The 27,999-nt window shown below is 40.2% G+C and overlaps 1 protein-coding gene across 2 annotated transcripts; it reads left to right on the top strand.

The window, feature by feature from the left end:
* The first annotated feature begins 93 nt into the window (after positions 1-93).
* NEMP2 (nuclear envelope integral membrane protein 2) lies at positions 94-27,988 on the top strand. Of its 2 annotated transcripts, XM_037043750.1 has the most exons (9): positions 94-218; positions 8,739-8,860; positions 13,021-13,243; positions 13,384-13,456; positions 14,481-14,574; positions 15,485-15,599; positions 17,751-17,973; positions 24,853-25,029; positions 25,756-27,988. In XM_037043750.1, the coding sequence occupies exons 1-9, from the start codon at positions 110-112 to the stop codon at positions 25,898-25,900; spliced, it is 1,281 nt and encodes a 426-aa protein (XP_036899645.1). In that variant the 5' UTR covers positions 94-109; the 3' UTR covers positions 25,901-27,988. The 2 variants fall into 2 exon arrangements, with proteins under 2 accessions (XP_036899645.1, XP_036899646.1); XM_037043751.1 differs by lacking the exon at positions 24,853-25,029.
* Positions 27,989-27,999: the final 11 nt, after the last annotated feature.

The following is a 27,999-nucleotide window of genomic DNA, read 5'->3' on the forward strand; positions in this document are numbered from 1 at the left end:
TTTCCCGCCCGAGAAACGCCTCGCCCCGCCCCCCTCCCCCTCTAGACCCCGCGCCTTTTCTGCTGCTCTGGGCCCAAGGGTCCCTCAGCTGAGCTGATCTCCGGGCGGGATGCGGTGGCCCCCGGGGCGGTGGTGGCTGCTGGTCTGGCTGCCGCCTTTGTCCACACTGCCCGCAGGCGCGGTGCACGGGGAGGAGGCGGTCGTGGCGGCGTTGTCAGGTAACCCCGGGCACTGGCGACAGGCGCGAACACGCCCTCCCCGGCTCCCCGGGCTCCCCGACCCCAGTCTGCCAGGTCCCCGCGAGGGCGACCCCATCCCCGGCGCGGCTAGGCCTGGGATGTCGGTGGGCGCGTCCCTGCTCAGCACGCGGCGCACCCAACCTTCCTTTCTGCCTGCTTGGCCTTCCCTGATCTCTGCTGGACCTTGGACAGTTAATGTTTTTAGGACAAGAAGCAACCGCAAAGTTCAGTGTCTGGCCTAATTCTCTCCTTTTACAGAAACAGCAACCTAAGGTCAGAGATGTTTTGATTTGTTCCAAGTCACACAGCTAGTCACTGGCGCAGCTGACCCTGGTCTGCCGGCCTGCAGCCCAGGGCTTTGTATGGTACATACAATTAGGTTGAAAACTTTATTCTCTATTTAGCTTCGGCTTCGGAATATGACTGAAGTTCCCCTGCCCCTGGCCAGCTCTGTGACCTTAAGCCAGTCACTTACCTGCTCACAAATAAGACTCCGATAAACAAGAAATGGTAGCTGCTCATAGTGTTGTTATAGGTTATACGTCCATTGCTCTCAAGATCCTGGCACAGAAATTGTAACTCTAGAACTGCTACTAATTTCCTATGCGCTTAACGTTTCTATTTCACTTTACTCCCATAAAATCCTTTAAAAGATTTCCTGGCATCACTGCCCACCAATTCTCTCTCTTTTTCTTTTATTGATTCCAGAGAGAGAGGGGGAGGGAGGGAGAAAGAGGAGAAGGCCATGCATGTGAGAGAAACATCAATCACTGGTACTAGGGATGGAATAGAAACCCAGGCATTTGACCTTTCAGGGTTTCGGGACTTCTGCCCAACCAACTGAGCCACGCCGGGCCATCCCATTGGCTGCCTGTAGTTGCAACCGAGGCAACTAGTGTGGTCTTCTAGCTGCCCAGCCATCCCCACCCTAGTAAATCAGAGTTCTTTGTCTAAGGATAAGGCGATTATGAGATTATGCCACAGCTGCCAACTAGAGGAAATCTTGGGGGATCACCTGGAAGAACTGTTTTATATCAGTTTACATTGAATAGACATTTGTGGAGTGTTTCCAATGTGTCCGGCAATGTTGAAGTGCTTTAAGTGCATTATTTTATTTGATACCCATAGTAGCCCTGGGTGGGGGTAGCATTGATAATCCCATTTTACACATCAGAAAATGAATGCTTAGTAAGAAATGTGGCCAGCATATACTGATGAAAAAGTAAGTCACAGTACTGCCAAGCAGGAGGCTTTTTGAGCATGGTAACAGCCGGAATAGTATGAGGAGCTCTGGACCAACACCCAGAACCTTGTGTTCTAGCACAGTTGTTACATTCAGCCACCCATTTGTAGAATTACCTCGGTTCAGGCACATAATATATTTTTGTAAAGATTTCATTTATTTTATTTTTAGACAGAGAGGACGGAAAGGAGAGAGGGAGAGAAACATCAGTGTGTAGTTGCCTCTCACGTGCTCCCCACTGGGGACCTGGTCTGCACCCAGCCAGGCATGTGCCCTGACTGGGAACCAGTGATCCTTTGGTTCACAGGCCTCTACTCAATCCACTGAGCTACACCAGCCAGCGCCAATCTTTACAGACTGTAGTTTTCTCATTAGTAAAATGAAGGCGTTATATTGCTGAATTTTTCCAGTATTTCCTCACCTCTTTATTTGCCTTAATGAATCTAATGTTTTTCGAGTTTTTGTCACCAAGTTGAGTGTTAACATTTCACTTCTCTATTTGGTCAATCAAAGCCACACCTACATGCCTATGAGAGCTTCTGCCTGACACATGCAGGATGCCCATTGAGCTGATAAAAGTGTAGCCCACAGCTAAAAAGAAAAAAAGCCATTTATGAGCCTTAGAGCGACATTTGCCATTCCAGATAGGCTTTCCAACACCCACTATGAAGCATCTTTGATCCTGTGGTGTGCCAGTGACACTGTTGGAACCTCTGGATTACACTAAGTCTAAGAACCACTGCTGCCCTAAAAGTCCTAGTTTTAATGAGGGACCATGAGATCAAACAGTTGGTACTTCCTTTTAAATAGGGGACATCTTTAATGTAGAAAGGCTTGGATTAGGTGATACTTCCTGCCCTAAATTTCCATCTCTACCACACATATACACCTTGCCATGGAATGGAGAACATTAGACTGAGGCCAGCTCTCTGTCACCCTATCTGAAATAAAGTGAGAGGCAGTTGGCATAGGAGGGGCAGGTCTGGCTGAGAGGAAAAGAAACTTCAAGCCGAGCATCACTGGTGCTTTGTGACCAGTGGGGAGGTTCCTAGAAACCGTGTGTTGTCCTGTGGTGAAGTTCAGGCCATTGCATTGAATTCCCAGGCTTGAACTATAGCAAGAGGCTATTTGAAACCACAGTATTCAAATTCATTTATTGGAGAAGAAAAATCAATACTTGAAGTTAAAATCATAACTAAATATGCATTAGCATGTGCTACTTTCAGTTTAATTCTCTATGCATATTCTTGGAGAAATAAGAAATTAAGACTTATATTGAATTCATATGTTAAAAAATCCTAGGGTTAGTGGAATAGAGAGGTTACCTTTGTAACTTTGGTGCTCCATACTAACTCCTTTGACAGTGTGGGGTTTTGCTTTTTTTCCCTATTCTCCTTGTTCCAAAAGAGAAGCAGTTGTAGTCCAACTAGAGGAAGTGACGGTCTAATAAGTGATTTCATTATTCTGTAATAGTTTCACCTGAAGATTTTTTTTCTCACATGAGGACCATGTAAGGTTACATTTTCAGGAGAAACATTGCTGAAATATTTTAATGTTGGAGGTTGGTTAAGATCTGCTAAGGTTTGAGGAGTATTTGTGCTTTTTATTTTTGGCATACTCGTATTCTACAATGTAAGTAGGTTTAAGTACCACCTGCCCTTTTCTGAAGTTTTGACTGAATTCTTTACCTTATGTATGACTAAACTCTTTAACCTAAATTTATCTTTATACATTTAGGAAAACTAATAAATGACAAAAGAACTACAAAGGAGTGATTTTCAATTTCTTAGTTAAAGCAGATGATATGTAGCTGTCTCTTTTTATATATGATAGGTAGTCTTAGATTAATTCAATATTTATAAATTGAGTGGTATTTAAAATAAACTAAGGGATCTCATTGGTTCAAGTAATCCTGACTTATGTCCTCTGAATAATTCTGCTCTGTCTTAGCAGTTGGGGCATGACTGTCCAGAAATATACTGTTCTCTATAATTCAGGTTCATTGAAAAGATAAGAGAACCTGCCAAAGACCGTAGGGAGTTAAGGAAGGCGATGCTCATTCTGTGGCTTAGAGATGCAGCTTTGTGGGGTAGCCATAGTAAGGATGGCATTCAGGCTAGGTCCCCAGGTACTCCTGAGTGCTTGGGAGATGAGCCAGAGCTGGGATAGCTCGTACTTCCAGACCTTTCTCCTGATCTGAATCAGGTTCGAGGAAGTAAATACCCAGATTATGGGGTACCCTCCAGGGTGGAGACATACTTCAGCCCCAAATGGAAGCAGTGGCTCTCCCTAGGCAGCTGTTCTCTCCTGACCAAATGAATGATTATTGTTGCATTTTTATCAATTCTTAGAAACTATTTGTTTTCTGGATTGCATTGTAAGGGGATTTTGTTGGTATTGTTGTGGGCCAGCAAGTCCCATCCTAGTGGAATGAAACCAGCTAAGACTGAGGCCACATGAACAAATGACACCTGGAAACAGCCTTCAGTGTCAGGGCTTGAGCTGTGATAGAATTCAGATAAAGCTGTGAACCTGGCTGCATTTCCTGTTTCCCACCCTCAGGTGGAGATAGAGGAAGTAGAAACTGAACAGTGAAATGTCTCTAGAATAAGATTGAGGAAGGGAAGAGAGGCCTAGGAAAGACATATCTTTGTAAACAGTCTAAAGGTGGTGATTTTCAACCTTTTTCATCCCATGGCACACATAAACTAATTACTAAAATTCTGCAGCACACCAAAAAAATGTATATTTTTGGCTGATATGACAAAAAATAGGTATAATTTTAATTCATTCACATTGGACAGCTCTTATTTTGGCTTTTGTCATTTTTTTTATTTGACAAACTAAGGGAAAAGAGGTCAGTGCCCCTGGCTGAAGAGTCAGGTATTGTGTGCTTTAAAAATTCTTGTAGCATACCATTGTGCCTCTTGAAGCTGATCTAAGATAAAAAGACCTGGTTCTCTCTAGGAAGGCAGTAGACCAGCCATGATAACAATCTTGATTGTTACAAGTCACTGTCTTATGTCTCATCCAACTAGCCTATGCCTTAAGGTTCACATGAACTCTTGGAGCTAGGTTTGTAGCTTCTTGTGGCTGTGACTTTCTAATTTTTTAGATATTTAGAAATTCTTGTGTGGGTTGATTGAAATGCATTCACCTTAGGAGAGAGGTGATAAAAATGAAGGCAGCCAGAGGACACCATGAAATGTTGACACATTATAATGTCTCGTGTATTGTATAAATTCTAGATCAACTACATCTCAAAAGCCTATGCAACCACACATTGATGTTTCTATAGGTTTCAGTAGGGCAACCTACCTCCATTAGTATTTGCCTTAATCTGGTTGAAGACTTAGGTGAGATCCAGAAATTGGGAGTGCCTTTGCACAAAATACACTGATGTATCGTATACAAGGAAACAAGTAAGAAACTTTGGGGCATCCTGAGGACACGTGGGTTGGTGTGGCCAGAGCGGCCAAGCGGGGGGAAAGTGAGAGAGGTCATAGGTGCTCAGGCCCTTGGAAGAGGGTGAATTTTATTATGGGGTCGATGAGAAGTTATGGAAGGTTTTAAATAGATCATTCATGTGCTCTGATTGATGTTTTTGAAAAACCTATGTGCTGATTAGAGAACAGGTTGTGGGAGAAATCATAAGTGCAATTCTGGAAGCAGGAAGACCAGCTATAAGGCCATTACAGTAATCCAAGTGCAAGAGAACTGTAGTTTGGACAACAGAGAAGCTTTATTCCTAAATTAAACTATTGCACTATACTTAAACTGCACCATCATGCTCTTAAGAGTTACAAATATCAATGATTTAGGAGACAGTCTTAGGACCAAATGGAAAAAAACCCTCAATTTGAAGATAGTATTTGTTTGCAAAGCTCAGGGCCAAAGATGATATTCCCACAGACCACTAACAAGAGGGCATTTTCTGGTTATGGGAAGTGATGCAGCCCTTGAAGTAGTGGAGCCCATTAGGAGAGGGGACAGCAGGGAGAGATTCTGGATGCCCCAACAAGAAAAGTCCCCGGCACTTAGTATTTGTGCAATAATAGAAGTAACTGAAGAAAGAACTGGCTGGAAGTTAACATTGCTATAATGGTCTGGGGCTGCTGGGGTCTGTGGACCTTAGACTTCAGGCTCTTCACCTGCCCCACTGGAATGTACTCCCTTTCCACCGATAGGTAGGACTTCCTCTCTTGTTGGGGTTCCCCAGCATAAAGTTCTTAATTCTAGCTGCCTGATTTAGTCCTGTTCCTCCTGCTCAGAGAGCCTACAGGAAGCTGGGTGGAGGCAGAACGTGGGATATTGGAAGGCGAATCCAGAGCCCTTCTTTCTCTGCCGCTTCTGCTGCTCACAAGTTGAGGATTTTGAATGTGTTTTGGTGTGTTCTCATCACAGTTGCTCAGGCTCTTCCAGGTGCTACACTGCCTTCTCTGACATTTGTCTTTTATACAGCTGGCTGCAGCCTTTTGATGTCCCTGAAGTGCCCTCTCCCATGTGCAGCCCTCACCCAGGAGCATCTGCATCTCAGATATACCTAAGGATACACCTCAGCATTGGTTGCTTCATGTGTTGGGATCACTGTGCCTACATTCTCCTTTTGGCTCTTATATATAAACAGATGTTGCAGTAATGCATTTTTAGTTGTTAGTGTCTTGTATTTAACAGCCTCTAAAGCTTTCTTTTCATGCCTTTTTAAGACCTGCCTCTTAAATTGGATCCTTGTGATTGAACCCCAGGCTCTCAGACTGCAAGTTTGTTGGTATATTTAAAAACATATTCATTTCCTCAAAATGTTAACATTGAGGCCCTGGCTGGTGTAGCTCAGTGGATTGAGCGCGGGCCTGCGAACCACACGATCGCAGTTCGATTCCCAGTCAGGGCACATGCCTAGGTTGCAGGCCAGTTCCCAGCAGGGGACATACCAGAGGCAACCATACATTGATGTTTCTCTCCTTCCCTTCCCCTCTAAAGATAAATAAATTTAAAAAAAATGTTAACATTGAGGATTAAATAATTTGACGGTGTCACAGTGGAAGATACTGGATCCTTGTGTGACTTTCCTGCTTTGGTAGCTTTGTGACCTCTATGCAGTTACGTTTCAGGAAGTAGTGGGCATTCACAGTGTCCTTTCCCGAAGTCTGTCTTCACTTTTCTCCAGCTTAATGCCAAGGATGCTTCTAGCCAGAACAGGGACCTATTTGGGTTTATTCAGTACTATTCCCCAAATGAAGGTAATCGTTGACTAGTTTTTACTGGTTGCTCAGTGCTTCCCCAACTTTGGTGCATCAGGTTGTGCTAACGTCATTTGAGGTTTTTCTGGAGAAATAGCTGACCACACTTTCTTTAGGGGGATGGGGAGAGGGTGGAATTGGGTGTAAGTACCATTTCTGTGTGCCCATAATCCTGTTGCTGTTTCCTGTTGACAGATGTAGTGGTTACACCCTATCCTGGATCTAGGAGAATTTATTATTTTCATCTCATTTCATTTCACAATAGATTCAAGTACAGCAGCAGATGAACCCTATCACTTTATAATTTTCTTGTGGCATTTACTATATTTGCCCACTCTAATATAATGCCTGTCTTTCTGTATTATGTTGTTATGTTATATTTTATTATATATTTGTATATTATATATAACATACATATATTTATATATACACACGGGTATGTACTCTAGTCATAGTTCTCTTGTATTGCAGACCTATCCATCTTCACTTAGTCCTACCAACCAAATTTCAGCATGTCCAAAATTGAACTCATCTCTCCATTCCCTGTGCAAATTTCACCCCCTATTCCTTATCTGGGTGAAGGACCTTGCCATCTCTCCATTTATCAGAGCCTTCACATCATCTTGTTGTTCCTCACCTAATGAATCTCTCAAGTGTGTTGATTCCACTTCCCAAGTGCTCTTCAGGCTGTTTTTTCTACCTCCTACTTAGTTCATGTCTTGCTGGAATTGTTTCAGTAGCCTCCTTAGTGGTTCTGCTTTCAGTCTTCTTCCTCTCTAATAATCTCATACTGCTTAAAGAGTGCTCTTTCTAAAACATGACTGTGTTCCTGTGACTTATTTATTGAACTGGTTATTCTCTCTTTGTTCCCACTGATCCATTCTCTGCCCTTCCCTCCCCTGCTCAGTACCTGGAAGCTGACTTCTATGGATTGTATCACCTGGGCTTCTTTGCCCCCTGGCTTCTGACTGGATTTGGCCAGTGAGAAACACTGTAGGGAGGGCAGGAGAGACAGGCTGAGATACCCATTCCCTTACCCACCATTCCACCGAAGTTCTGACAGCAATTACATTCCATCAGACTAGCTCACCCCCCAGCTCCCAGTAGCTCCAGTAAGGTCTGGTCCTTCCTCTACCATTTAAGCCCTAGGGCAGGGCTGTCATTTTCATCAGGGGCCACATCAGCCTCTCAGCTGCCCTCAAAGGGCCAAATGTAATTTCAACTCCTGAACAGGTAAGGAGTAGTTACATTTATACACTCCTAAAGTTATTTCAGCCCTTTGAAGGCAACTGCAAAGCTGCTATGGCCTCCAGTAAAAATGAGTTTGACACCCCTGGCCTAGGGTGTTGAAGGCTTTCTGTTGTTGGTGCCTTATCATCGATGGTTTAACCTACCGAGAGGTTGATGAATTCTTTTCAGTTAAATCTTTTTGAGTGTCAACTGTTTCTTGCTGAGTCTTTGGTACTTAACCTAAAATCCTTTATGCTCTGCTTTCAGCATGAAGCTTACATTCCTTAGTGCAATAGTAACCACTGCTTACCTCTCCAACGGCGGGTGTTGAAATGTCCTCATATGTTTCCTATGTTCCATCCTTGTGAATGGCTGGACCATTTCTGTTATTTCTCTCATTTCCAGATTTTGTACATACTTGCTACCCCTACCCCTGACTTCTGTTTCATTGCCTCCAACTTAATTATTGAGGGCCTCACTCATATTTCCTCTTTTCTGGGAAGCTGCCCTCAATTCTTTCCCTCTGCTTCAAGATTGAAGAAATGCCTATTCTTTGTGCTCTTATAGTGTCCTCCAAATGTTGTAAAAATATTGACACTGAACTGTAATTTTTGGTCTGTCTCCTGCAAGGTTGAGAGGACTGAAGTACTATAATTACCATGCAGAAAAATTTATTGGCCATTTTTTTATAAAAACAGCTATCATTATTCTTGTGAATAAAAAAGAAAAAATAAATTTCTGGGAAATTAAATATTTAGGAAATGTATTTTCTTTTCTGTATCTCAGTTCCAATGTGCAAAGCTTTGAAGGAAATGGATTTAATTAGTACTCCTGAATCACACTGTTACTGCTACAATCAAAATTCCCAAATGGAATGGAAGTGGAAATACATATGGTCAACTGTGCAGGTAAGACTGTTCTTTTAAATCATGTCTTAGGAACAGGGAATTAAAATGTACTGTTTCAAGAGTAGAAAGTAGCTTTTGTATGACTTAGAGCTGTGTATCAGTATGAAAGCTGACTTATGGATCATACACAGTGGCTTCAGAGGAGGGGTGTGGGGGAGGGGACATTTAATTCTTCATTTTCTTCACCAGCCTTTCTCCAAACCACTCCAAATAAATATACTATCTAAATAAGTACAGTGTACTTGCTATCTAGACAGAGGTCAAGAAAGATACTGTCTTGCCCAGGCTGGTGTAGCTCAGTGGATTGAACACAGGCCTGTGAACCACGCGATCGCGGTTCGATTCCCAGTCAGGGCACATGCCTGGGTTGCAGGCCAGTTCCCAGCAGGGGACTCATGAGAGGCAACCATACATTAATATTTCTCTCCTTCTCTCTCCTTCCCTTTCCCTCCAAAGAGAAATAAATAAAATTTAAAAAAAAAAGAAAGATACTGTCTTGCTTACTTTACAAAATAATTGCTATCCCAAGCCCCTCTAGAAATTCTGAGTTTACCTCTGATCCCAGGTATGGCCAAGATATAGTAGTTACTCTTGAAGCACAGCACTTTACCTTGTTGAACGTTTAACAAATATTTATTGAGCACCTACTAAGTACTGGGAATTTTAGGCCCCTGGGATATATCAGGAAACAAAACAGATACTTCCATAGTATTTACACTCTTGGTGGTGGGGATAGGGTGGGGTAAGCTATGAATGCAAAAGAAGAAAATTATAAAACTAGTTAAGTGCTATGAAAAAAAGAAAATGTAGAGTAAGATAAGTTGATTGGAGGAGATGGAAGCCAAGTTGCAGTATTTAAAAGGAGTAGTCAGGGTAGAAGGTGACATTTGAATAAGATTTCAACAAAGTGAATGCATTACCCAAGAAGGTATCTAGGCAAAGCGTGTTGTAGGCTGCGGGAATAGCTGGGATGTATTAGTAGGCACATGATGATGATTTATATTTTACTGATCATTTATACACCCTTTGGTCACTTGGTTAAGGTTGTACCTGTCAATTTAGAGTTTTACTGCTGTAAAATGTCTAATTTCACCTATGTAGGGAATGAATATTCTCAGCACATAATTTAAGACTATGCTGAGATCTGTTCCTCATCACCTGGTTTTATTATCCAATAGTGATGCTTGCCTGAATCAGTTATCATGATAGTTGTCAAAGGGTGATTTTTCTAATTCCATTATTTCTTCTACATTCATGAGTTTTTCCTCCTCCAATTTACTTATATCCACATAATCTCAGAGATTGCCAATCATTCATTGGACTAAAATCCATTACTTGGGCTTTTTGATATTTATTTTGCTATTCAAATCGCCCTAGATTTGGCTAGTAGGAGCCCCTTCAAACTAGCTCCTGTGACCTTTAAACTTGTGCCCATTATCTGAGCACTTTCTTACCTTCTGGGAAACAAGAAGTTCCAGGCTTATCTTGTAATTTCTTAGACCCAGTTCTGGAATCATACATTTTTCCAAGGAGCATTCAGTGTTGTGTTTATTGCTACTGCAATATCACTGTCGTGTGTGTACACACACATACATACCCATTCACCTGCAAATGTGTCTGTTTCTGTCTATGTGGAAAGCCATGAGTTCTGAGTTCTCTGTTACTGTTTATTGAGTTAATTCTAACCTTCCTCTTTTCCATATTTGTAATTTCCTTCTTAGAAAAACCTGGTTCCCATTATACTCAATATATTGATTTATTTGCCTAATCCTAGAATACACTGAAAATAATTTCATATTTGTAAGCTATACCATTGTATAAAACAAACCTAGTAATAAGAGTTCAATATTTGTTTACCCTGTGTTTTTATCTTTATTTTGAGGTTATATAGTATAAATACCAGGCTCAGAAGTTACTTGGGTCAATTTGTTTCCACCCATCTTCCTTCAATTTGGTTATATTATTCATTTGAGATATATTTGTTTTTATTTGTTCCCATTTCAGGGTTGATTTTATTATTTTTGTTATGTATAATATTAATATTAATAAGTAAACAAAGGTATTTTTAGAGAAGTGTCACTTCCCCTCATATTCCTCTATGCAAACCCTTCTTGGTAGTCTTCTTAGTTGCAGGTATATCTTTCCTGTGTTTCTTTTTGCAAAAGTGAGCAGCAATGCGTATTTATGAATGGTGCTTAAAGCCATGAGACTAAGGAGTGAGTTTAGATGGAGAAGAGAAGAGGATCGATGACCAAGCTTAGGTCAGTGATGAGGAAGAGGTCAGTAGAGGAGAGGGAGAAGAAGCAATTGGTGAAGAAGACGTCCAAGAAGCCCTGGGGGAAGGAAGTCTAACAAGGAAAAGGGAATGATCAACAATGACAAATACTATTGATGGATCAAATAAGATAACTGAGAATGAACTGATCATTTGAATGAGGAACATGGAGCCCACTATAAAGGACAGCCTGATGGGAATGAAAGCCTGACTGGAGTTGGTCAAAGAGAACGGGAGGAGAGGAACTGCAGACTGTGGGGGAAAGTGGAATCAGTAGAAGGCTTTTTTAATAAGAAAATGTTGGCGTATTTGTATACTGGTAGAAATGGTCTAGAAGAGCGGGGAGAAGTGTGGTGGGATGTTTTTGAGCAGGCAAAGGTGGATCAGATCCGGTGGAAATGTGGGGGCTTGCCTTGAGAACTGAACATGCAGTTATCTGGCAGTTTCCTCCCCATAGGGCCAGAAGTAGAACGTGTGCCTGCAGGTGCTGATGGGTGGGGTTATGGTGCAGGGGGTGGTCGACATTATTTTCTGGTGTTTTCCATTTGAAGTAGGAGGATCACCAGCCAAGACTAAGGAGGGGAAGGCGGTATTGGGAAATTGATGAAGGAGAAGTTGTGAAATTTTTGTGGAAAAGAGTAGAAGAGTGACTGGGTAGGAATAAGTGGTATGAATGCTTACAGCTTTCAGGTCCCATTCAGGTTCACAGTTATGGTATGTTTTGAGACCACTGTATGTTTCTCCAGCATAGTCAGTGGCACAAATGCAAGAATGGAATATGTGGAGGGTTGGACTTTGGAGGTAGACATCACAAAAAAAGAGGAATTCAAGAGTCAAGGGTATGTGTAAGGCAGTGGTTCCTAATCATACATCTTGGAATTCAGCTGGATGAGACGGGGCTGAGTTCATCATGAGGGTGAGGAGCAGGATAAAGATGCTTGATCTGTGGGGGGTGTCAAAGGCTTGCTGGGGTCGGGGTGCTAAAGTGGGTATGCTGGAAAGATAGGAGGTAGTGGTCAGGCAGTGAGATGTGTGAAACACAACCTGTATTTGGGGCTTCATTTGGGACTGACAAGATCTAGCATGTGGCCATGGGAGTGATTAGCTGACGTGGGTAGAGGACAAGAACAGAAGAGAAGAGGAGTTCAAGGAACTGAGAGGCCAGCATACTGGAAGGAGTTTGGTGTGTATACCGTGTATGTTGAGAGAACAACAGTAATCCAGAGACTAATCCAAGAGAAATGAGGGGTAGGTAGACAGTGGGTGATACCACCTGATGCCTGAGATTCAGAGCTGCTGCTCTCAGTCTCCTTTTCAGGCTTGCCCTGGTCTTGGACAAAGAAGAGAAATAGAGGGACAGACATAGGCAGCAGCAGAGTTGCCATTTAATGGTAACTGGGTTGTCACCATGGTTGGCATTGTACCTAGTGCTTTGCTGTGAGTCTTGAATGGGACCAGAGGTTGGGTTCTGGTCCTTCTTCAGGAAGCTGGTGAGAGAAGCCAGAATTACATGTGTTCAGCTGATTTAGAAGAAGGAAGCACTTGTTCTCAGTTGCCGTGGAAAATGGTGGATAGATAAACCCTATTTTCTTATGCTCATAACCAAATAGTTTGCCACCTATTACTTTCTGTCTCTTTGTTTACATGTTCCTTGGCCACAGTAACCTGCGAGAAGAGGAAGTTTAATCAATCACAACTCAGGGGAACACACATCCACTTTCAGAAATGTCTGTGTTGCAGTGCATGTAGGTTTATCCGTGGCATCAAAACAGTGCCACACACATCTGCCTGTTCTTTACTCACTGGTCTTGGGGGTCTCTTTACTCCTCTGTTTATCATTTTAAGAAACTCTTGTGTTTATGAATTGTGTATTTTTGTTTTATAGGTGAAAATTACCAGTTCGGACCTGCTCAGTATTGTATACATCACAGAAAGACAAAATTGCCAGTATCCAGAAACCATTCTATCTGTCATCAAATGTGTGATTCATAAATTTTGGGTACCAAATGACTCTCATGAAATAACCATAACCATTAATTCATATGGAGAGACTGTGTGCTTCGCTGTGAAGCCTGTCAGAAATTATACAATACACGTGAATCGAAACAGTAAGTCTGTTTTTATTATACTGGACTTTCTTGGGTCAGTTTTTCTAGAGTGACATTTCATTATATCGACTTTTCTCTTTAGTCACTAACACTACATTGATACAAAATCTTTGTTTTGTATATGTGTCTTTTTTCTCCAGTTGTGGATTTCAAACTCTTCCTTGTGTTTGTGGCAGGCATTTTCCTCTTCTTTTATGCAAAGACCTTGAGTCAGTAAGTATTCATTTTTACTTTCTTAACTTTGTGAATCAAAAAAGGTGTAGGACATATTGGATGCTATGCTAAATGTTACCACACTAGTTTGTCAGTTTTGCAAACAGTAGGTCTGAAACTCATGCTTGAAAAGCCTTTAAACCCAGTAATAGTTATTTGTATATTAATGATATGTAAACTTTACAGGATGCTTTCTCATGCATCATTTTGTATTACATAGTAATATATATTGTTTTAATTTATATGGGCCTCTTAACAACTATGTGAGGTCTGTATTATCATTCTCATTTTGTAGATGGAAAACAATTATCTGTCATCACATGACTACTTCTTGCCAGGGCTGAGATTTATACTCGAGTTTTCTGATGCCAGATGCCTTGCTCTCTGTGTTATATTTAGGCTGCCTTCCAGATTTGAGGTTCTGATACAGAAGACTAAATTTAACAAATTTCTGATAACCATATTATGCTAGTATTTTCTTTCTAACAACTTCATTAGTGAAAGAGGAATCCCTTTCCATTAACATTTTACTTCTTAGCTTGCTGTTCTTAACATTGTTTACTTTTGAGCTTTTCCTTGTGACATAGTCGCGTGTTTAATATCCATGGTTCTCATTAAATGGGATGTTGCTGTAGAGCTTGGACTCAGAGGAGCTGAGCTGGAATCCTGAATCCTCTAGTTAGCAGATACTGACTTAGGGAAGGTCTTTAACTTCTTGGTGCCTTAGTTTAGTTCCCTGTAAAATTCAGACCTGGATAGCTGTTTCACGGGACTGATGCGATGCATGTAAAGCTCTCAGACAAGTGTCTGCTACATGGTAGGTGCTCAGCAATCACTGTTGGACCAGATTCTGAACAGACGGTAGCCCAGACATTCTGTTTTGAGTTAGTGGCAAGCTATTTACCATAAATTTCAAGTAGAGATTTTATTTTATAAGACTATGGCTACTGTCAAGTTAAACATGTTTTTCATCATGAAAGTGGGGTGTGTCATTTAAATAGCTTTCATCTGCTTGTCTTTACAGAAGCCCTACTTTTTATTACTCTTCAGGGACTGTGCTAGGTATTCTGATGATATTTGTCTTTTTCCTGCTGCTGGTGAAAAGGTTTATTCCTAAGGTATGTATACTATGTGCAGATGAATCAAAATGGAAATCAGGATATTCACAGACATGAAAAATGGGTCAAATTAATTCACATTGATTATGATAATTCTTAATTCAAACTATATTTCTACATTGTATAAACTGGCTTTAAAATGTATCTTTTTCTAGAGATTCCATATTTACTTGTTACTGTATAGAGGCTTACATAGTAAGTCTTGGTGGCACCTTTTTTTGAGACCCTTTTATTTTCTAGATAATATCTAAAGATAATATCTAAAGATATATATCTAAAGATATATAAAGATAATATCTAAATATATATCTAAAGATAATATCTTTAGATATTCCCAGCATCTAAAGAAAACCCTTTTCTTATGAGTGACAGGGGCTCATTCTATGCTAAGTGAAAATTTCTCCTGTCTTGGCATAGCTGAGGACTCTCATGATGCTTGAATAACAGTGTTACTACATCTGGGGATTTCTTTATTATTATTAGTTCCCCAAAACAGAATGCTTTATGCTTAGTTGAGAATAAATAAATAGTTGTTCATGATGATAATGTTGTAATTTTTCTGATTAAAGCTTGCAATTCCAGCATTATTTTGAGATAAACTTATTCCTTAGAACAGTGTTTCTCCAACTTTAATGTACATGCAAGTCACCTGAGGATCCTGCTGAAATGCAGATTTTGACTCAGGATGCTGTGGGGGGGCCTGAGAGTCTGCATTCCAGCAAGCTCCCAGGTGATGTCAAAGCTGCTGGTTCATGGACCATACCTTTCATCAGATCCTAGAGAGTATTGAATTGACTTCAGTTCAGTGTGATGTAAAAAATGTCTAATACAAAGGGTTTATTTGTTTACTTCTATTTTTATGAGAGTGAATGAACCAAAAACTGTGCCATTTATTTTCTTCCACACACAGTATAGCACCTTTGGGGCTTTAATGGTTGGTTGTTGGTTTGCTTCAGTGTATATGGTGTACCTATTGATGGAAAATCTGAAGTGGCTGTGGTATGAAAACAGAATATATATATTAGGTAGGTAAAATTTTTTAAAAATACATTCAATTATTGGAAAGCTGAAAAGTACAACTAGAGGCAACCTTTTGGTATATATTTCCAGCATCTAAATTTTCATTTTGAACTAAGAAGTGCTATTAAGAGTAATATTTTATCCCCATAGTTGACTTTAGATCTTATTTTAGACTCTTTCCTTACGACATCCTACTTAGTTTTCTATACTGTTGATCAAAAGAGTGAAATATTGTTTGCCCCTTTTGACTGCATATGCTTTTGAATTGTAGTAAACTCTGACCACATCTAACTTGTAATGAAAAAATTTCTCCAAAATGTGGCTCTTTATATTTTTTTCTTGATGTACTCACTATGAAAGATGAAAAATCCTAAATATAAATGACTGATGAAAGCTTGACTTTTCAGGAACAGATTGGCTATTAAGAAACCACTTGGCCCAGGCTGGTGTGGCTCAGTTGGTCAGAGCATTGTCCTGTACAGTAAAAGGTTTGGGGTTTGATTCCTGGTCAGGGCACACGTCTAGGTTGTGGGTTTGATGCCCAGTCAGGATGCATGCAGGAGGCAATCTCAATTAATGTTTTTCTCTTATATCAGTGTCTTTCTCTCTCTTTCTCTCCTCCCTCTCATCCCCTTCCTCCCTCCTAAAGCAATGAAAAAATATCCTTGGGTGAGGATTTTTTAAAAAGAAGAGGAAAAGAAACTACTTGTTCTCCTTGTTTCCTGTTACAAAAAAAATCAACTTTTTCTAATTGTTTTTAATTGGAAAATAATGGAGAATGAGAGAATTAATTTTCTTCTATTCCCAAATTTTTCACATAAGTTTACTTATCCAAAACAAAAGCAGTAAATTTTTTGTTTCATGTTAAGATTTTATGTTTTCAGTTCCTTTTTTATGCTAAAGTATTTTTAAAGTAAATTACTGATATCATGATGTATTCCCCAAAATCAGTGATTTTCAACCAGTGTGCCACAAGAATTTTTTAAAACATGCCATACCTGACTGATTAGTCGGGGACACCAACCTCTTTTCCCTTAGACTGTCAAATAAAAAAATAAGAATAGCCAATACAACAATAGACATAGGGTGTGAATGAATCAAAATTATACTTATTTTATTCTTGTCAGATTGGCAAAAAATTTTTGTGTGTGCCACAAAATTTTAGTAATTGGTGTATGTGCGCCATGAGATGAAATGGGTTGAAAATTGCTGCCCTAAATACTTCACTAAGCATCTCTAAAAAAATGAGAGTGTTTTTCCTCTGTAGTCAAGCAAGTGTTAAATCTAAAAAACATTTAGTAATTAACATAAAATTATCTATTACCCAGGTTATGTTTAAATTTCTTAAATATCTTTGATGGTTGGTTTTTATAAGCTGGGATATAGTCTACAATCATATTTTGTATCTGTTATGTCCTGTATCTTTTACTCCATAACAGTTCTTTTTTTATCACAGTGATATGCTGAAGAGACCAAGCTAATTGTCCTATACAATATCTCATAAGGATTTCTCTGATTACTCCCTTGTGGCGTAATTTAACTTTGTTTCTCTCTCCCCTGTATTGCCTATTAGCTGGAAATGAGATCTTGAGGCCCGCTTAGACACAAATGAATCACTTGGTGGAAAACTTAAGAAGCCACGTACACTTTACTGGATCACCACAGGGGACACAGAATATCTTATCATCCCACCATCATTAGTGCTCAAACCAAGCACTGGATTGCGAGGGTGACAGCCTGATACCTCCACTGTAGAATTATATTTTTGTGTGTTTGACTAGAAAGTAAAAATGAAAAGTAGGCTTTGTAGCACACTGTGACATATGCTGAGGCTTATCCCTGACCGAAGCAATCATAATAACATTTGCCCTTTAGGACTCTGGACTGAAAAATAGACATATATTATAATAATGTATGATTATACATCCTTACTTATTGCAAGTCAGCCTAGTATCTCACATGGAAGGAATAACTAGCCTTAATACCTTTTTCAGTTTTACTCCTTTGGAAAAAGAAAACAAAAATAAAGATTTTTTTCTGGTATGTTCTTAGGTGTCTTAGGTATGTTCTTATGTCAGAGTCAAGGCTCTGACAGGTTTTTCACATAAATTTTCAAGTTCAGATTTATATTAGTTGACATGCTTTTGCTTTTACAGGCTATGTCTTGATAGCTGGGTTTTTCAGCTTTGTTCTTTGTTACAAACACGGGCCCCTTGTTGAGAAGAACATACGTCTCCTGACATGGACGCTGCAGCTCCTCTCCCTGCTTCTCATCTATGTGGGTGCCACCGTTCCTCAGTTCTCATATGCAGTTATGATCCTCATGCTGTTGTCCAGGAACCTGCACCGCCTCATGAGAGCATTCAGTTACATGATGCAGTATGTATCTTTTTTCTCAATGGATTTGACATTTTGAACTCTGGTTTTACTTATTGTTTGGGGGAAGTTTTGAACGTATCATATTTAATTTCATAATTAACAACATTTCATCTGGAGATTTCCCTGTGAGAGAGTGGAGGATAGAGAATGGAAACATCTGATCTAATCTCCATTGCAGTCTTTAGAGGTGTACCACCCACCCATCACTAGGTAATTACAGCTCACCCAGAATTCACTTAAGTCAGTGGCAGAATTACTTGGGCTCTGGGTTACCTAAAATTTCTACTTTCATCCTATGTTTCCTTGCATTAGGGCCAAACACTGCTTTAGAGTTATTTGTTGTGTTTATGAGATAAGAGTTAGGGAACAGAAATGAATCATAAATGGTAGAAAGATATTATTTATATTTTAGGACTTTCTTTTCTCTTAGGTTTTAAGTTAAGGCTTAAACCTTTTGAAAGTATAAAAAGGTGAAGTAACTTCTACTGTGATAGCTTTGTTATTCATGTCTGTCCTCATTCACTGAGTCTGACTGAACACCTGTTTTCATGTGAGGTGCACAGATTAAGGAAACTGTGCCTTCCCTTGAGGTGTACTTGCTGAGACAGGCGTACAGTGTCATACACTTGAAGCGTTAAAATAGGCCTGCCTAGGGTTATAAAGAGATGTAGCATATAAAGTTCAGATAAGTTTCTGTAGGTGATATTACTGGGTTGAATCTTCGTGAGTCAAAATAGCCAGATTCGTTAAATGTAGGAAGGGCTTTTCCAACAGAGAGAAAGCCCAGCTTGGCACCATCGTGAGGCAGGAGAACGAGATGGGTTTTGGGTGGGTCATGGAGGCATCACAGGCCATGGTAATAAATCTAGTCTATTAAATCTAATCTAGTCTGACCCTGTATACAGTGAAGGAGATAATGAGTATGCATTCTAGTCAGTGCACCCTGACTGACGCCTAGACAGGAGTTAAGTATCCAAATGCTCGAGGCCCCAGAGGGTACTGAGTGAGTGATACAAACAGGGGTAAGGCAGTGGGGTGACCATTAGGACTATGGGAAATTTTACAATGCAGCTTCATTGAAAATGGGGAAGTTACCTCTCAGCTTGAGCTGATTGTTGCCATGTGGGAATGTGGGCCCTGCTTTACCAGATCTTCCAGTTTTCTAGAAAAGCTAGGAATATATATTAGAATGTGAAATCTATTGATTTTTAAATGTTGGCAACTAATCTGAAAATAAAATTCAGTAAGGAAAAATCAAAGTTGAGGCCATGGTCACTCATCAGGCCGTGGGCTGTGGTCTGTCTGTCATCTGGCAGAGGGTGGATGTAAGGGGAGAATCTGGGGCAGGAGACCAGTCCTCAGACATCACAATGCTCCAGGCCAGAGAGGGTGAGGACCCAGAGTAAGGCACTGAGACCAGGGTGTGGGAGAGGGAGTTAATAAATGTTTCTGAGGTAGACTTGGCTGAAACAAAGGAGACTGTGGGTAACTGGTAGTTGATGGATCTCGTGACTGCATGTGTGGTGATGTCGCAGGTTCAACAGTGCACCAGTGTCAGGACAGAGGCCTCATGCAGAGGCTGAGAGGCAGCAAGGCCCGGTTGGAGGGGCTGTTCTGGCTGATCTCTCTGCCCTGTGTCAGGACCCGACAGTGACTGGGATACTGGAGGTCCCTCTGCCAGGAGGATGCTGACCACTTCACATCCTCCAGGCCGCTGGCCATTTGCCAGGCTTATATTTTGAGAAACCTAGGATAGAATTTTTTGTATTATGGTTCTTTTAAGCACTTTTTATGCATTTTGTTATCATGAACGTAGTAATCAAAATGTAGTATAACTTCATTTTGCTAATGAATAATTATGTGAAGACTTAGGAGATAAACAGGAATTTATTTATAGGTTAAATAATAAACCAGAGAAATAACATGTTGAGTTGTAAAGCACTTTCTAGTTTGCAAAGAGCTGTCTGAATATATTTTAATAATATATGGTGGCTATTTTTTATGTTTATTTTTTAAGCATATTTTATTGATTATGCTATTACATCCCATTTTCTTCTCCCCTTTATTCCCTCTGTCCTGCATGGCCCCTCTCACCAGCATTCCCCCACCTTAGTTCATGTCCATGGGTTGTACATATAAGTTCTTTGGCATCTCCATTTCCTGTACTATTCTTAGCCCCGCCCCCCCATCTATTTTATACATACCAATTACTTTTCTTATTCCCTGTACGTTTTTCCCCATTTTCCTCCCTCCTTTTTCCCACTGATAACCCTCCATGTGATCTTCATTTCTGTGGTTCTGTTCCTGTTCTAGTTGTTTGCTTAGTTCGTCTTTGGTTTTGTTTTTTTATTACATCTAGTTTTTAATGGTTGTGAGTTTGTTGTCATTTTACTGTTCATATTTTTTATCATCTTCTTTTTCTTAGATAAGTCCCTTTTAACATTTCATATAATAAGGACTTAGTGATGATGAACTCCTTTAACCTGACCTTATCTGGGAAGCACTTTATCTGCCCTTCCATTCTAAATGAAAGCTTTGCTGGATAGAGCAATCTAGGTTGTAGGTCCTTGTCTGTTATGACTTTGAATACTTCTTGCCAACCCCTTCTTGCCTGTAAGGTTTCTTTTGAGAAATCTGATAGTCTTCTGGAAACCCTTTTGTAGGTAACTGTCTCCTTTTCTCTTGCTACTTTTAGGATTCTCTCCTTATCTTTAATCTTAGGTAATGTAATTATGATGTGCCTTGGTGTATGCTTCCTTGGGTCCAACTTCTTTGGGACTCTCTGGGCTTCCTAGACTTCCTAGAAGTCTATTTCCTTTGCCAGATTGGGGAAGTTCCTTGTTGTTGTTCAGGTAAGTTTTCAATTTCCTGCTCTTCCTTTTCTCTTTCTGGTATCCGTATGATTTGGATGTTGGGAAGTTTAAAGTTGTCCTGGAGGTTCCTAAGCCTCTCCTCGTTTTTTTGAATTCTTGTTTCTTCATTCTGTTCCAATTGAATGTTTATTTCTTCCTTCTGTTCCAAACCGTTGATTTGAGTCCCTGTTTCCTTCAAGCCTTCACTGTGGGTTCCTTTACATTTCTCTTCATTTCACTTGGCATAGGCTTCACTTTTTCCTCTATTTTGCAGCCATACTCAGCCATTTCTGTGAGCATCCTGATTACCAGTGTTTTGAACTCTTCATTTGATAGATTGGCTATCTCTTCATGGTTTTGTTCTATTTTTGGAGCTTTGGTTTGTTCTTTCATTTGGGCCATATTTCTTTGTCTCACACATGCGTGAGACAAAGCCTTAGGCATTCACTATTCACTCACTATTCACGTGTAAGGGGCAGAGCCTTAGGTTTTCACTATAGTGGGTTAATTTATGTCACTGCATTGTGGAACTGTATGTGGGGGAGGGGTCCTAGAGCAGTGCCCTTGTTTGGCTCTTAGCCAGCTTCCGTCACTTCCCCTGCTACCCACAAGCAAATCTTGCACTTCTGGTGCTGATTCCCAGGTAGGTGGGTTTTTGTAGGTTCTAGGATCCTGTGGGTTTCTCCAGTGAACTCTCCTGTGAGGCTGGGAGTTTCTCCTGCTGCCACAACCCCCTTGGATTTTTACAGCTAGAGGTTTTGAGTCTTTCTTTCCCTGAGATGGAACCCTGGGTTGTGCAGTCTCTCCCACTCCCTGGTTGTTCCTCCCTGTTTATCTGCATGCATATGTGGGACCACCGGCTGCCATCTTGCCTGCCCAGTCCTCCAGCCACCACCTTGCTGTGTGTCCTCTCTGCCCTGGCTGCCCATCTTCACACCTCCTACCAGTCTGGAAGAATGTTTCTTTAACTTCTTGGTTGTTGGACTTCCATACAGATTGATTTTTTGGCAGATCTGGTTGTTTTTGTTTTTAAAGTTGTTGTTGTCCTTCTTTTGGTTGTGTCAAGAGGCACAGTGTATCTACCTATGCCTCCATCTTGGCTGGAAGTGCCAGATCCTATTTTTTTTATTATTATACTTAATTGAACACTTACTGTGGACCACTCACTGTGCTAATGGCACTTTATACAAAATATTTTATTTAATTTTATTGTGACCTCATAGGGTAGATGTTACTATTTTGTTGTGTTTTTTTTCATGTAAGCACACTGAGGGTCAGAAGTGTTAAGAAATTACCCCAGTTCACACAGTGGGTGAACCCCAAAGCCAGGACCACCTCAGTCCTCTGCTCAGAGGCTAGGGCTTTTCCTCTAAGGAAACCAGCCTAGACATTCAGAAAAGGAGAAGGGAATAATGTCAGCAGTTCCCTGATCCAGCATATCAACCACCAGACGATCATTAAAAGTTAAAAGATTTCATAGGACTCCATCCTCAAAAAAATATATGTTCAATACACCTGCTGATAATTCTGATGCTTATCTAGATTTTGGAATCTCTGGTTAAATGAAAATTTAAGCTACCCATAACCTTTTCTAAAAAAATTATGTATAAATATATACCTTATCATCATTACCATTTTTATGATATTGTTTCCTTTAAGACCTTCTTGTTAGGACAAAATTCTAGTCATGAGCCCTTCAGCATGTAGCAAAGCAAGAATTATAAGTTACTGTACATACATGACCCTTGTACAGCATTTACTCCCTCTGTCTGGATTAGTCAGAATCACCACCACTAGGTGGAGGTGACATCCCACAAATCCTTCTGCTTCTCTCTCTAGAAGATAAGTGGTGAATGATTACTGGAACTCCATAAGAGGACATGCCAAAGGCTTGCTTCTGTTAGTGCCCAAGAAAATCAGCAAGCCAAGAATAAAGAAGCCAGACTTTTAATTGTCCAGTTGTGTGATTAGATATCACTGAGGAAGAAAGATACAATGAATATTCTATTGGTAATAGATTTTTTAAGTATATTTTATTGATTATGCTATTACAGTTCCATATTTTTCTCCCCCTTATCCCTCCTTCATCCTGCAGCCCCCTACCCTCCAGCATCCCCCCCCTCCCCACCCTAGTTCATGTCCATGGGTTATATGTCTAAGTTCTTTGGCTTCTCCATTTCCTATACTATTCTTAACTTCATCCTATTTTGTACCTATTAATTATGCTTCTTATTCCCAGTACCTTTTCCCCCCATTCTCCTCCTCACCCTCCATTCGACCTTCATTTCTGTGATTCTGTTCCTGTTGTAGTTGTTTGCTTAGTTCGTTTTTGGTTTTGCTTTTGTTTTTGTTTTTTTTAGGTTCGATAGTTGATAGTTGTGAGTTTGTTGTCATTTTACTGTTCAGAGTTCTTTATCTCCTTCTTTTCTTTGATAAGTCCCTTTAATATTTCATATAATAAGGACTTGGTGCTAATGTACTCCTTTAACTTGACCTTATCTGGGAAGTACTTTATCTGCCTTTCCATCCTGAATGATAGCTTTGCTGGGTAGAGTAATCTTGAGTGTAGGTCCTTGCCTTTCATGATTTGAATACTTCTTTCCAGCCCCTTCTTGCCTGCAGGTTTCTTTTGAGAAATCAGCTGACAGTCTTACCGGGCACTGCTTTGTAGGTAACTGTCTCCTTTCCTCCTGCTGCTTTTAAGATTCTCTCCTTATCTTTAATCTTGGGTAATATAATTATGATGTGCCTTGGTGTGTGCTTCCTTGGGTTCAGTTTCTTTGGGATTCCCTGGGCTTCCTGGAAGTCTGTTTCCTTTGCCAGATTGGGGGTGTTTTCCTTCATTATTTGTTCAAATAAGTTTTCTATTTCTTGCTATCTCTCTTCTTCTGGTACCCCTACAATTCCGATATTAAGGTGCATAATGTTGTCCGAGAGGTTCTGAAGCCTCTCCTCATTTTTTTGAATTCTTGTTTCTTCATTCTGTCCTGGCTAGATATGTATTTCTTCCTTTTGTTCCAAATATTGATTTGAGTCCCGATTTCTTCCTCTTCACTGTTGGTTCCCTGTATATTTTGCTTTATTTCACTTTGTTTAGCCTTCATTTCTTCATTTTGTGACTGAGCTCAAGCACTTCTGTGAGCATTCTGATTACCAGTGTTTTGAACTCTGCATCAGATAGGTTGTCTATCTCCTCGTCACTCAGCTCTTTTTCTGTAGTTTTGATCTATTCTTTCATTTCTTTGAAAAGACAGGAAAGGCCATATTTCTTTGTTTCAGCACACCTGTTATATTGTAAGGGGTGGAGCCTTAGATATTTGCCAGGGCGGTGCTACCCTTTTGGCTGGGTTGTGGCGCTATCTGTGGGGCAGGGATCAGAGAGGGAACAGTGCTGCTTGCTCGATCCTCTCTAGCCCACTTTCCAACAAGTCTTCTGTGAGACTGGGAGTTTCTCCTGTTTTCCCAACTTCCACAGTATTTTACCACTAGAAGTTCTGAGACTAGTTTCCTGGTGAGCCAGCCCCTCCTCACCTGTGTGGTCCACTGCCTTACACGAGTCCTGTCCGCCCACCTAGCTGCCCATCTCAGCTTCCTCCTACTGGTCTAGATGAATGTTTCTTTAACTCCTTGGTTGTCAGAGTTCCGTGCAATTTGCTATTTTGGCAGTTTTGGTTTATTGTTTTACAGTTGATGGTTATCCTTCTTTTGGTTGTGTAAGAAAGCGAAACATTTCTACCGACTTGTCCATCTTGGCCGGAATTCCTTCATATTGTGTATTGGAAATTGATTATCAAATGCCTTAGGTCATTTTTTAGGATGGTCCAGAGGAAGGATAATGTACTCTCAAGCCCAAACTGCATATTTTAAGTACCTCATTCACAATAACAACAATAAAAAGTGTAGTATGGTATAAAGGAAGTTAAGAAATATTACTGTTACTGTCAAAGAAATGTATCTTCAAAATCTTAAGGGTTAAATTGAATAATGGAACATAAGGAATCTAGCAACCAAATGCCACATGTCTTAGGAAAATGAAGAAATTGTTTACATCAAAAAAGCTGGCAGTCAAGTATCTTACTGAGGATGAATACAGGGAGCAAGGTGATGCTGAAACAACCCGCGCTTTGGAGGAACTGCGCCAAGCCTGCCTCAGACCCGGTTTCTCGTCGTGGCTGGCCGTCTCCAGACTCCAGGCTCCTAAGAAGTAAGCCCTGTTCAGCTACTTGGACCACAGCTTGGGTTAGAATTACTGCGAAACTACCATGATGATTTGGTACAGTTACTCCAGATTAGAAACAGACTACTTCCCTGGATAACACATGTGGTGGCGGCTGTCAGAGGTTCTTTTTTTTCCCCAGTGCTCTGACTCACGCAGTAGAACTGGTAATGTCAGAATAAATGTTGATCAGATGTGTTTTATAGGGAAGGCTGTCTGATGACTTTCATATTGGGAGAAAGGGGGAATGGGCTTTGTCATCTTCTCATTCTACTGATGTGGAAAGTAGTTTGTAAAGGTCACTAAGAGAGGCATGTCTGCCCCAGCGTCTTTTCCCTCACTGCTTTCCCTTCTTCGTGGCTTTGTTCAAACACCAATACACTTGAATTATAGATCAGAGGGGGAAAGTATTGACACTAAAATAATAAATAATAAATCTAAGCTGGTAAGAAGGAGAGAAGAGAGGAATTAGGAAACAGGAGTGGGTACATTTGGCAGCACTCGGTGCTTATGCCTGTTTCTCTACTCTGTCCCTGAATGTCTTGAGAAGGCTCACATAAGCCATTCCTGTCTCTACACCCACTGTGTAAATGCCATTCTCTGTTGCTGCGAAGGCCGATTTAATTAAGGAGGATATGTAGCAAGGGAACTGTTATCTTTCGAATAAACCTTTTTGTGATAACATTAACTTTATTTAAAACTAAAACTTAATAGGTTTGCAGACTTCGTTCTTGGAGGAAGCCACTTGTCATCTGAAGAAATTAGTCTTCATGAAGAACTGTATGGCCCTGGGGGTTCCTTTTTGGAAGAGCAGCTCTTTAACCTGAGAGAACTACCTGACAGTCTGCCTGCACATTGACTTCATCTGCATGACGAACTGGGTAAAAACCAAGAATTGTCTTATAGTTCTGTGGAACGGTAGCAAAAACATTTGCTATGGAGAAAAACTGAGTCACATTGGAAAGGGAAACTAAACTGTATGGAAGATGACTGATCATTGTTGGCCAGTTCTGCTATTTATTGTACTGTGGGCCACCAAGATTCTATGCCTGTCATGACCACTTCCCTTGAATGAAGACTTTCATGAGGAACAAGGGAATTGTGTTGATCTTCAAGGGGCCCGTAAGTGTGAACAGGTGCCTTGTCAACACAAGGCATTAAATCCTCTCAAACCCCAGAACCTGTGTCAGAAGACTCTGCATTGCTCTTCCTAAATGTTTTCAATATAAGTGCTGGCAGAGACCTGAGATATGCTGGACGTATTGTCCACTGATGCTAATAAGTGTTAGTCGGTAAAGGGATTCTGAGGTCAGCTAAGATTGGTAAAGAGTAAGATTGACAAAAGTACTGCAGGACTTCTCAGAACATTTAAAAATGCTAATATACATTGCATATCTCCTAAAGAGGAAAATTGTGTGTAGAAGTTTCCAACTTAATTTGACCACAGAACCATTCATCAGATTGATATTCCTTGGTACTCCTGTTTAGAAAATGCTGGTGATGGAGGAATTGAGGTTTGGGGACGTTAAACAACATGTGGAAGACCACAGAGCTATTTAAGGCAGCACTGGAACTAGAGCTTCAGCCCAAGCATTTCTTACGACTCAGGTAGAAGAGACCTTTAAAAGGCAAGCCAAAAGGTCAACTCCCTACAGCCTTGGGTCTCACAGTATTAGTGACTTCATTTTTTAATAATGGCCAACTAGTTATTTGGTATTTGTGATAAAGAGAAACATTTCCTAAGACTCTATTTTAAAGTTTTGATAAGATTTTTATGGACATATAATAAGGATTAGAAATTAGAATTACTTTTTATATATTTTTTTGTATTTTGAAATTGAAAATATTTAATGTCTTATGACATTGCAAGCTGACTGGTTCATTTTTAAAACTTGTTTATTTGCATATGCTGGTAACAATTTCCTACAAAACAGATTTGTGATCTTTCTTACAGAGAACACATCTTTTTTTTCCTAATTCATAATGTTAAACTTCAGAGTGAAACTCTGAGGCTCTGACCTTTGACCCTGAGTAATGGGGACCTAAAGAGGTCTAAGAAAAGATATGAACATGGCAAAACATCTAAGTGTTAAGATGTTGCTAAATTGATTCTCTTTAAGAATTAAACTGAGGCATTTTTGCTGTGATGGGACCATAAAGAATAGAGGCGTAAAGAATGAGGGCTCTTTCACTAGAAGAGAGGTTATGGAGGTGGGATGTGTAGAGAATTCAGGCACTGCTTTCCTGAGCCACATTTAGTAGAGTTGTTCTAAATTGAATAAGAGCATGTCTACTCATTTGGAACTTTCTAGATTGATTTCCAAATGACATTTCCTCTTTAAGCCCTGTGTCAGTGTTTTACAGGTCTCCGTTTCTGCCAGACACCTTTTAATATTAGCAGCTTTATTTTTGTGAAATGCACTAAATTCAGTGTGTGCTTTCACGTAGACTCTGAATTTAGAAGTCTATTTATTTAGACTTCTGAATAGAAGAAAATATCTTCTATTCAGATTTATGATCATGATGTTTTCTAAGTATAAACAGTTTTAACATCATTTTTATGATAGTTCAACTTGATTTTTTGATAATTACATTTATTGGTTACATATTATAAATATGTCAGATGCCTCAGTGGTTCTGCTCACCATGTTCGTCACCCAAGAGACAGTTTGTGTCCTACAAAATGTGTGTGAATAACCTATGAAGAGTCTGCTGGCATTCCCAGGAGACATCCCAGCCAAGACTGCCACTGGGCCTTACCTGTTTCAGGGTAGAGAGCTGCTGACCAAGCTAGGTATAACCATCACAATAAAAACAGCTAAAGAAAAAGAAAAAGAGCAACAGTCTTCCAGGATGTTTTTCATGTTTTTTTAAGAGGAAGTCATGGAATTGTCAGTATATGAGTACTGTGAAAAGCCAAACAATTAAAAGCGTTGCTTGTAATATATTTGGTATTAT

Source organism: Sturnira hondurensis, unplaced genomic scaffold, assembly GCF_014824575.4.
Source record: "Sturnira hondurensis isolate 20B ecotype Veracruz unplaced genomic scaffold, ASM1482457v3 Scaffold0004136, whole genome shotgun sequence".
Lineage (NCBI taxonomy): Eukaryota > Metazoa > Chordata > Mammalia > Chiroptera > Phyllostomidae > Sturnira > Sturnira hondurensis.

Coding starts and splice junctions, on each gene's coding strand:
- NEMP2 (XM_037043750.1), top strand. CDS start 110: ATGCGGTGGCCCCCGGGGCGGTGGTGGCTGCTGGTCTGGCTGCCGCCT. Junction 219..8,738: donor GGTCGTGGCGGCGTTGTCAG/GTAACCCCGGGC, acceptor TCTGTATCTCAG/TTCCAATGTGCAAAGCTTTG. Junction 14,575..15,484: donor TGAAAAGGTTTATTCCTAAG/GTATGTATACTA, acceptor TTCCACACACAG/TATAGCACCTTTGGGGCTTT.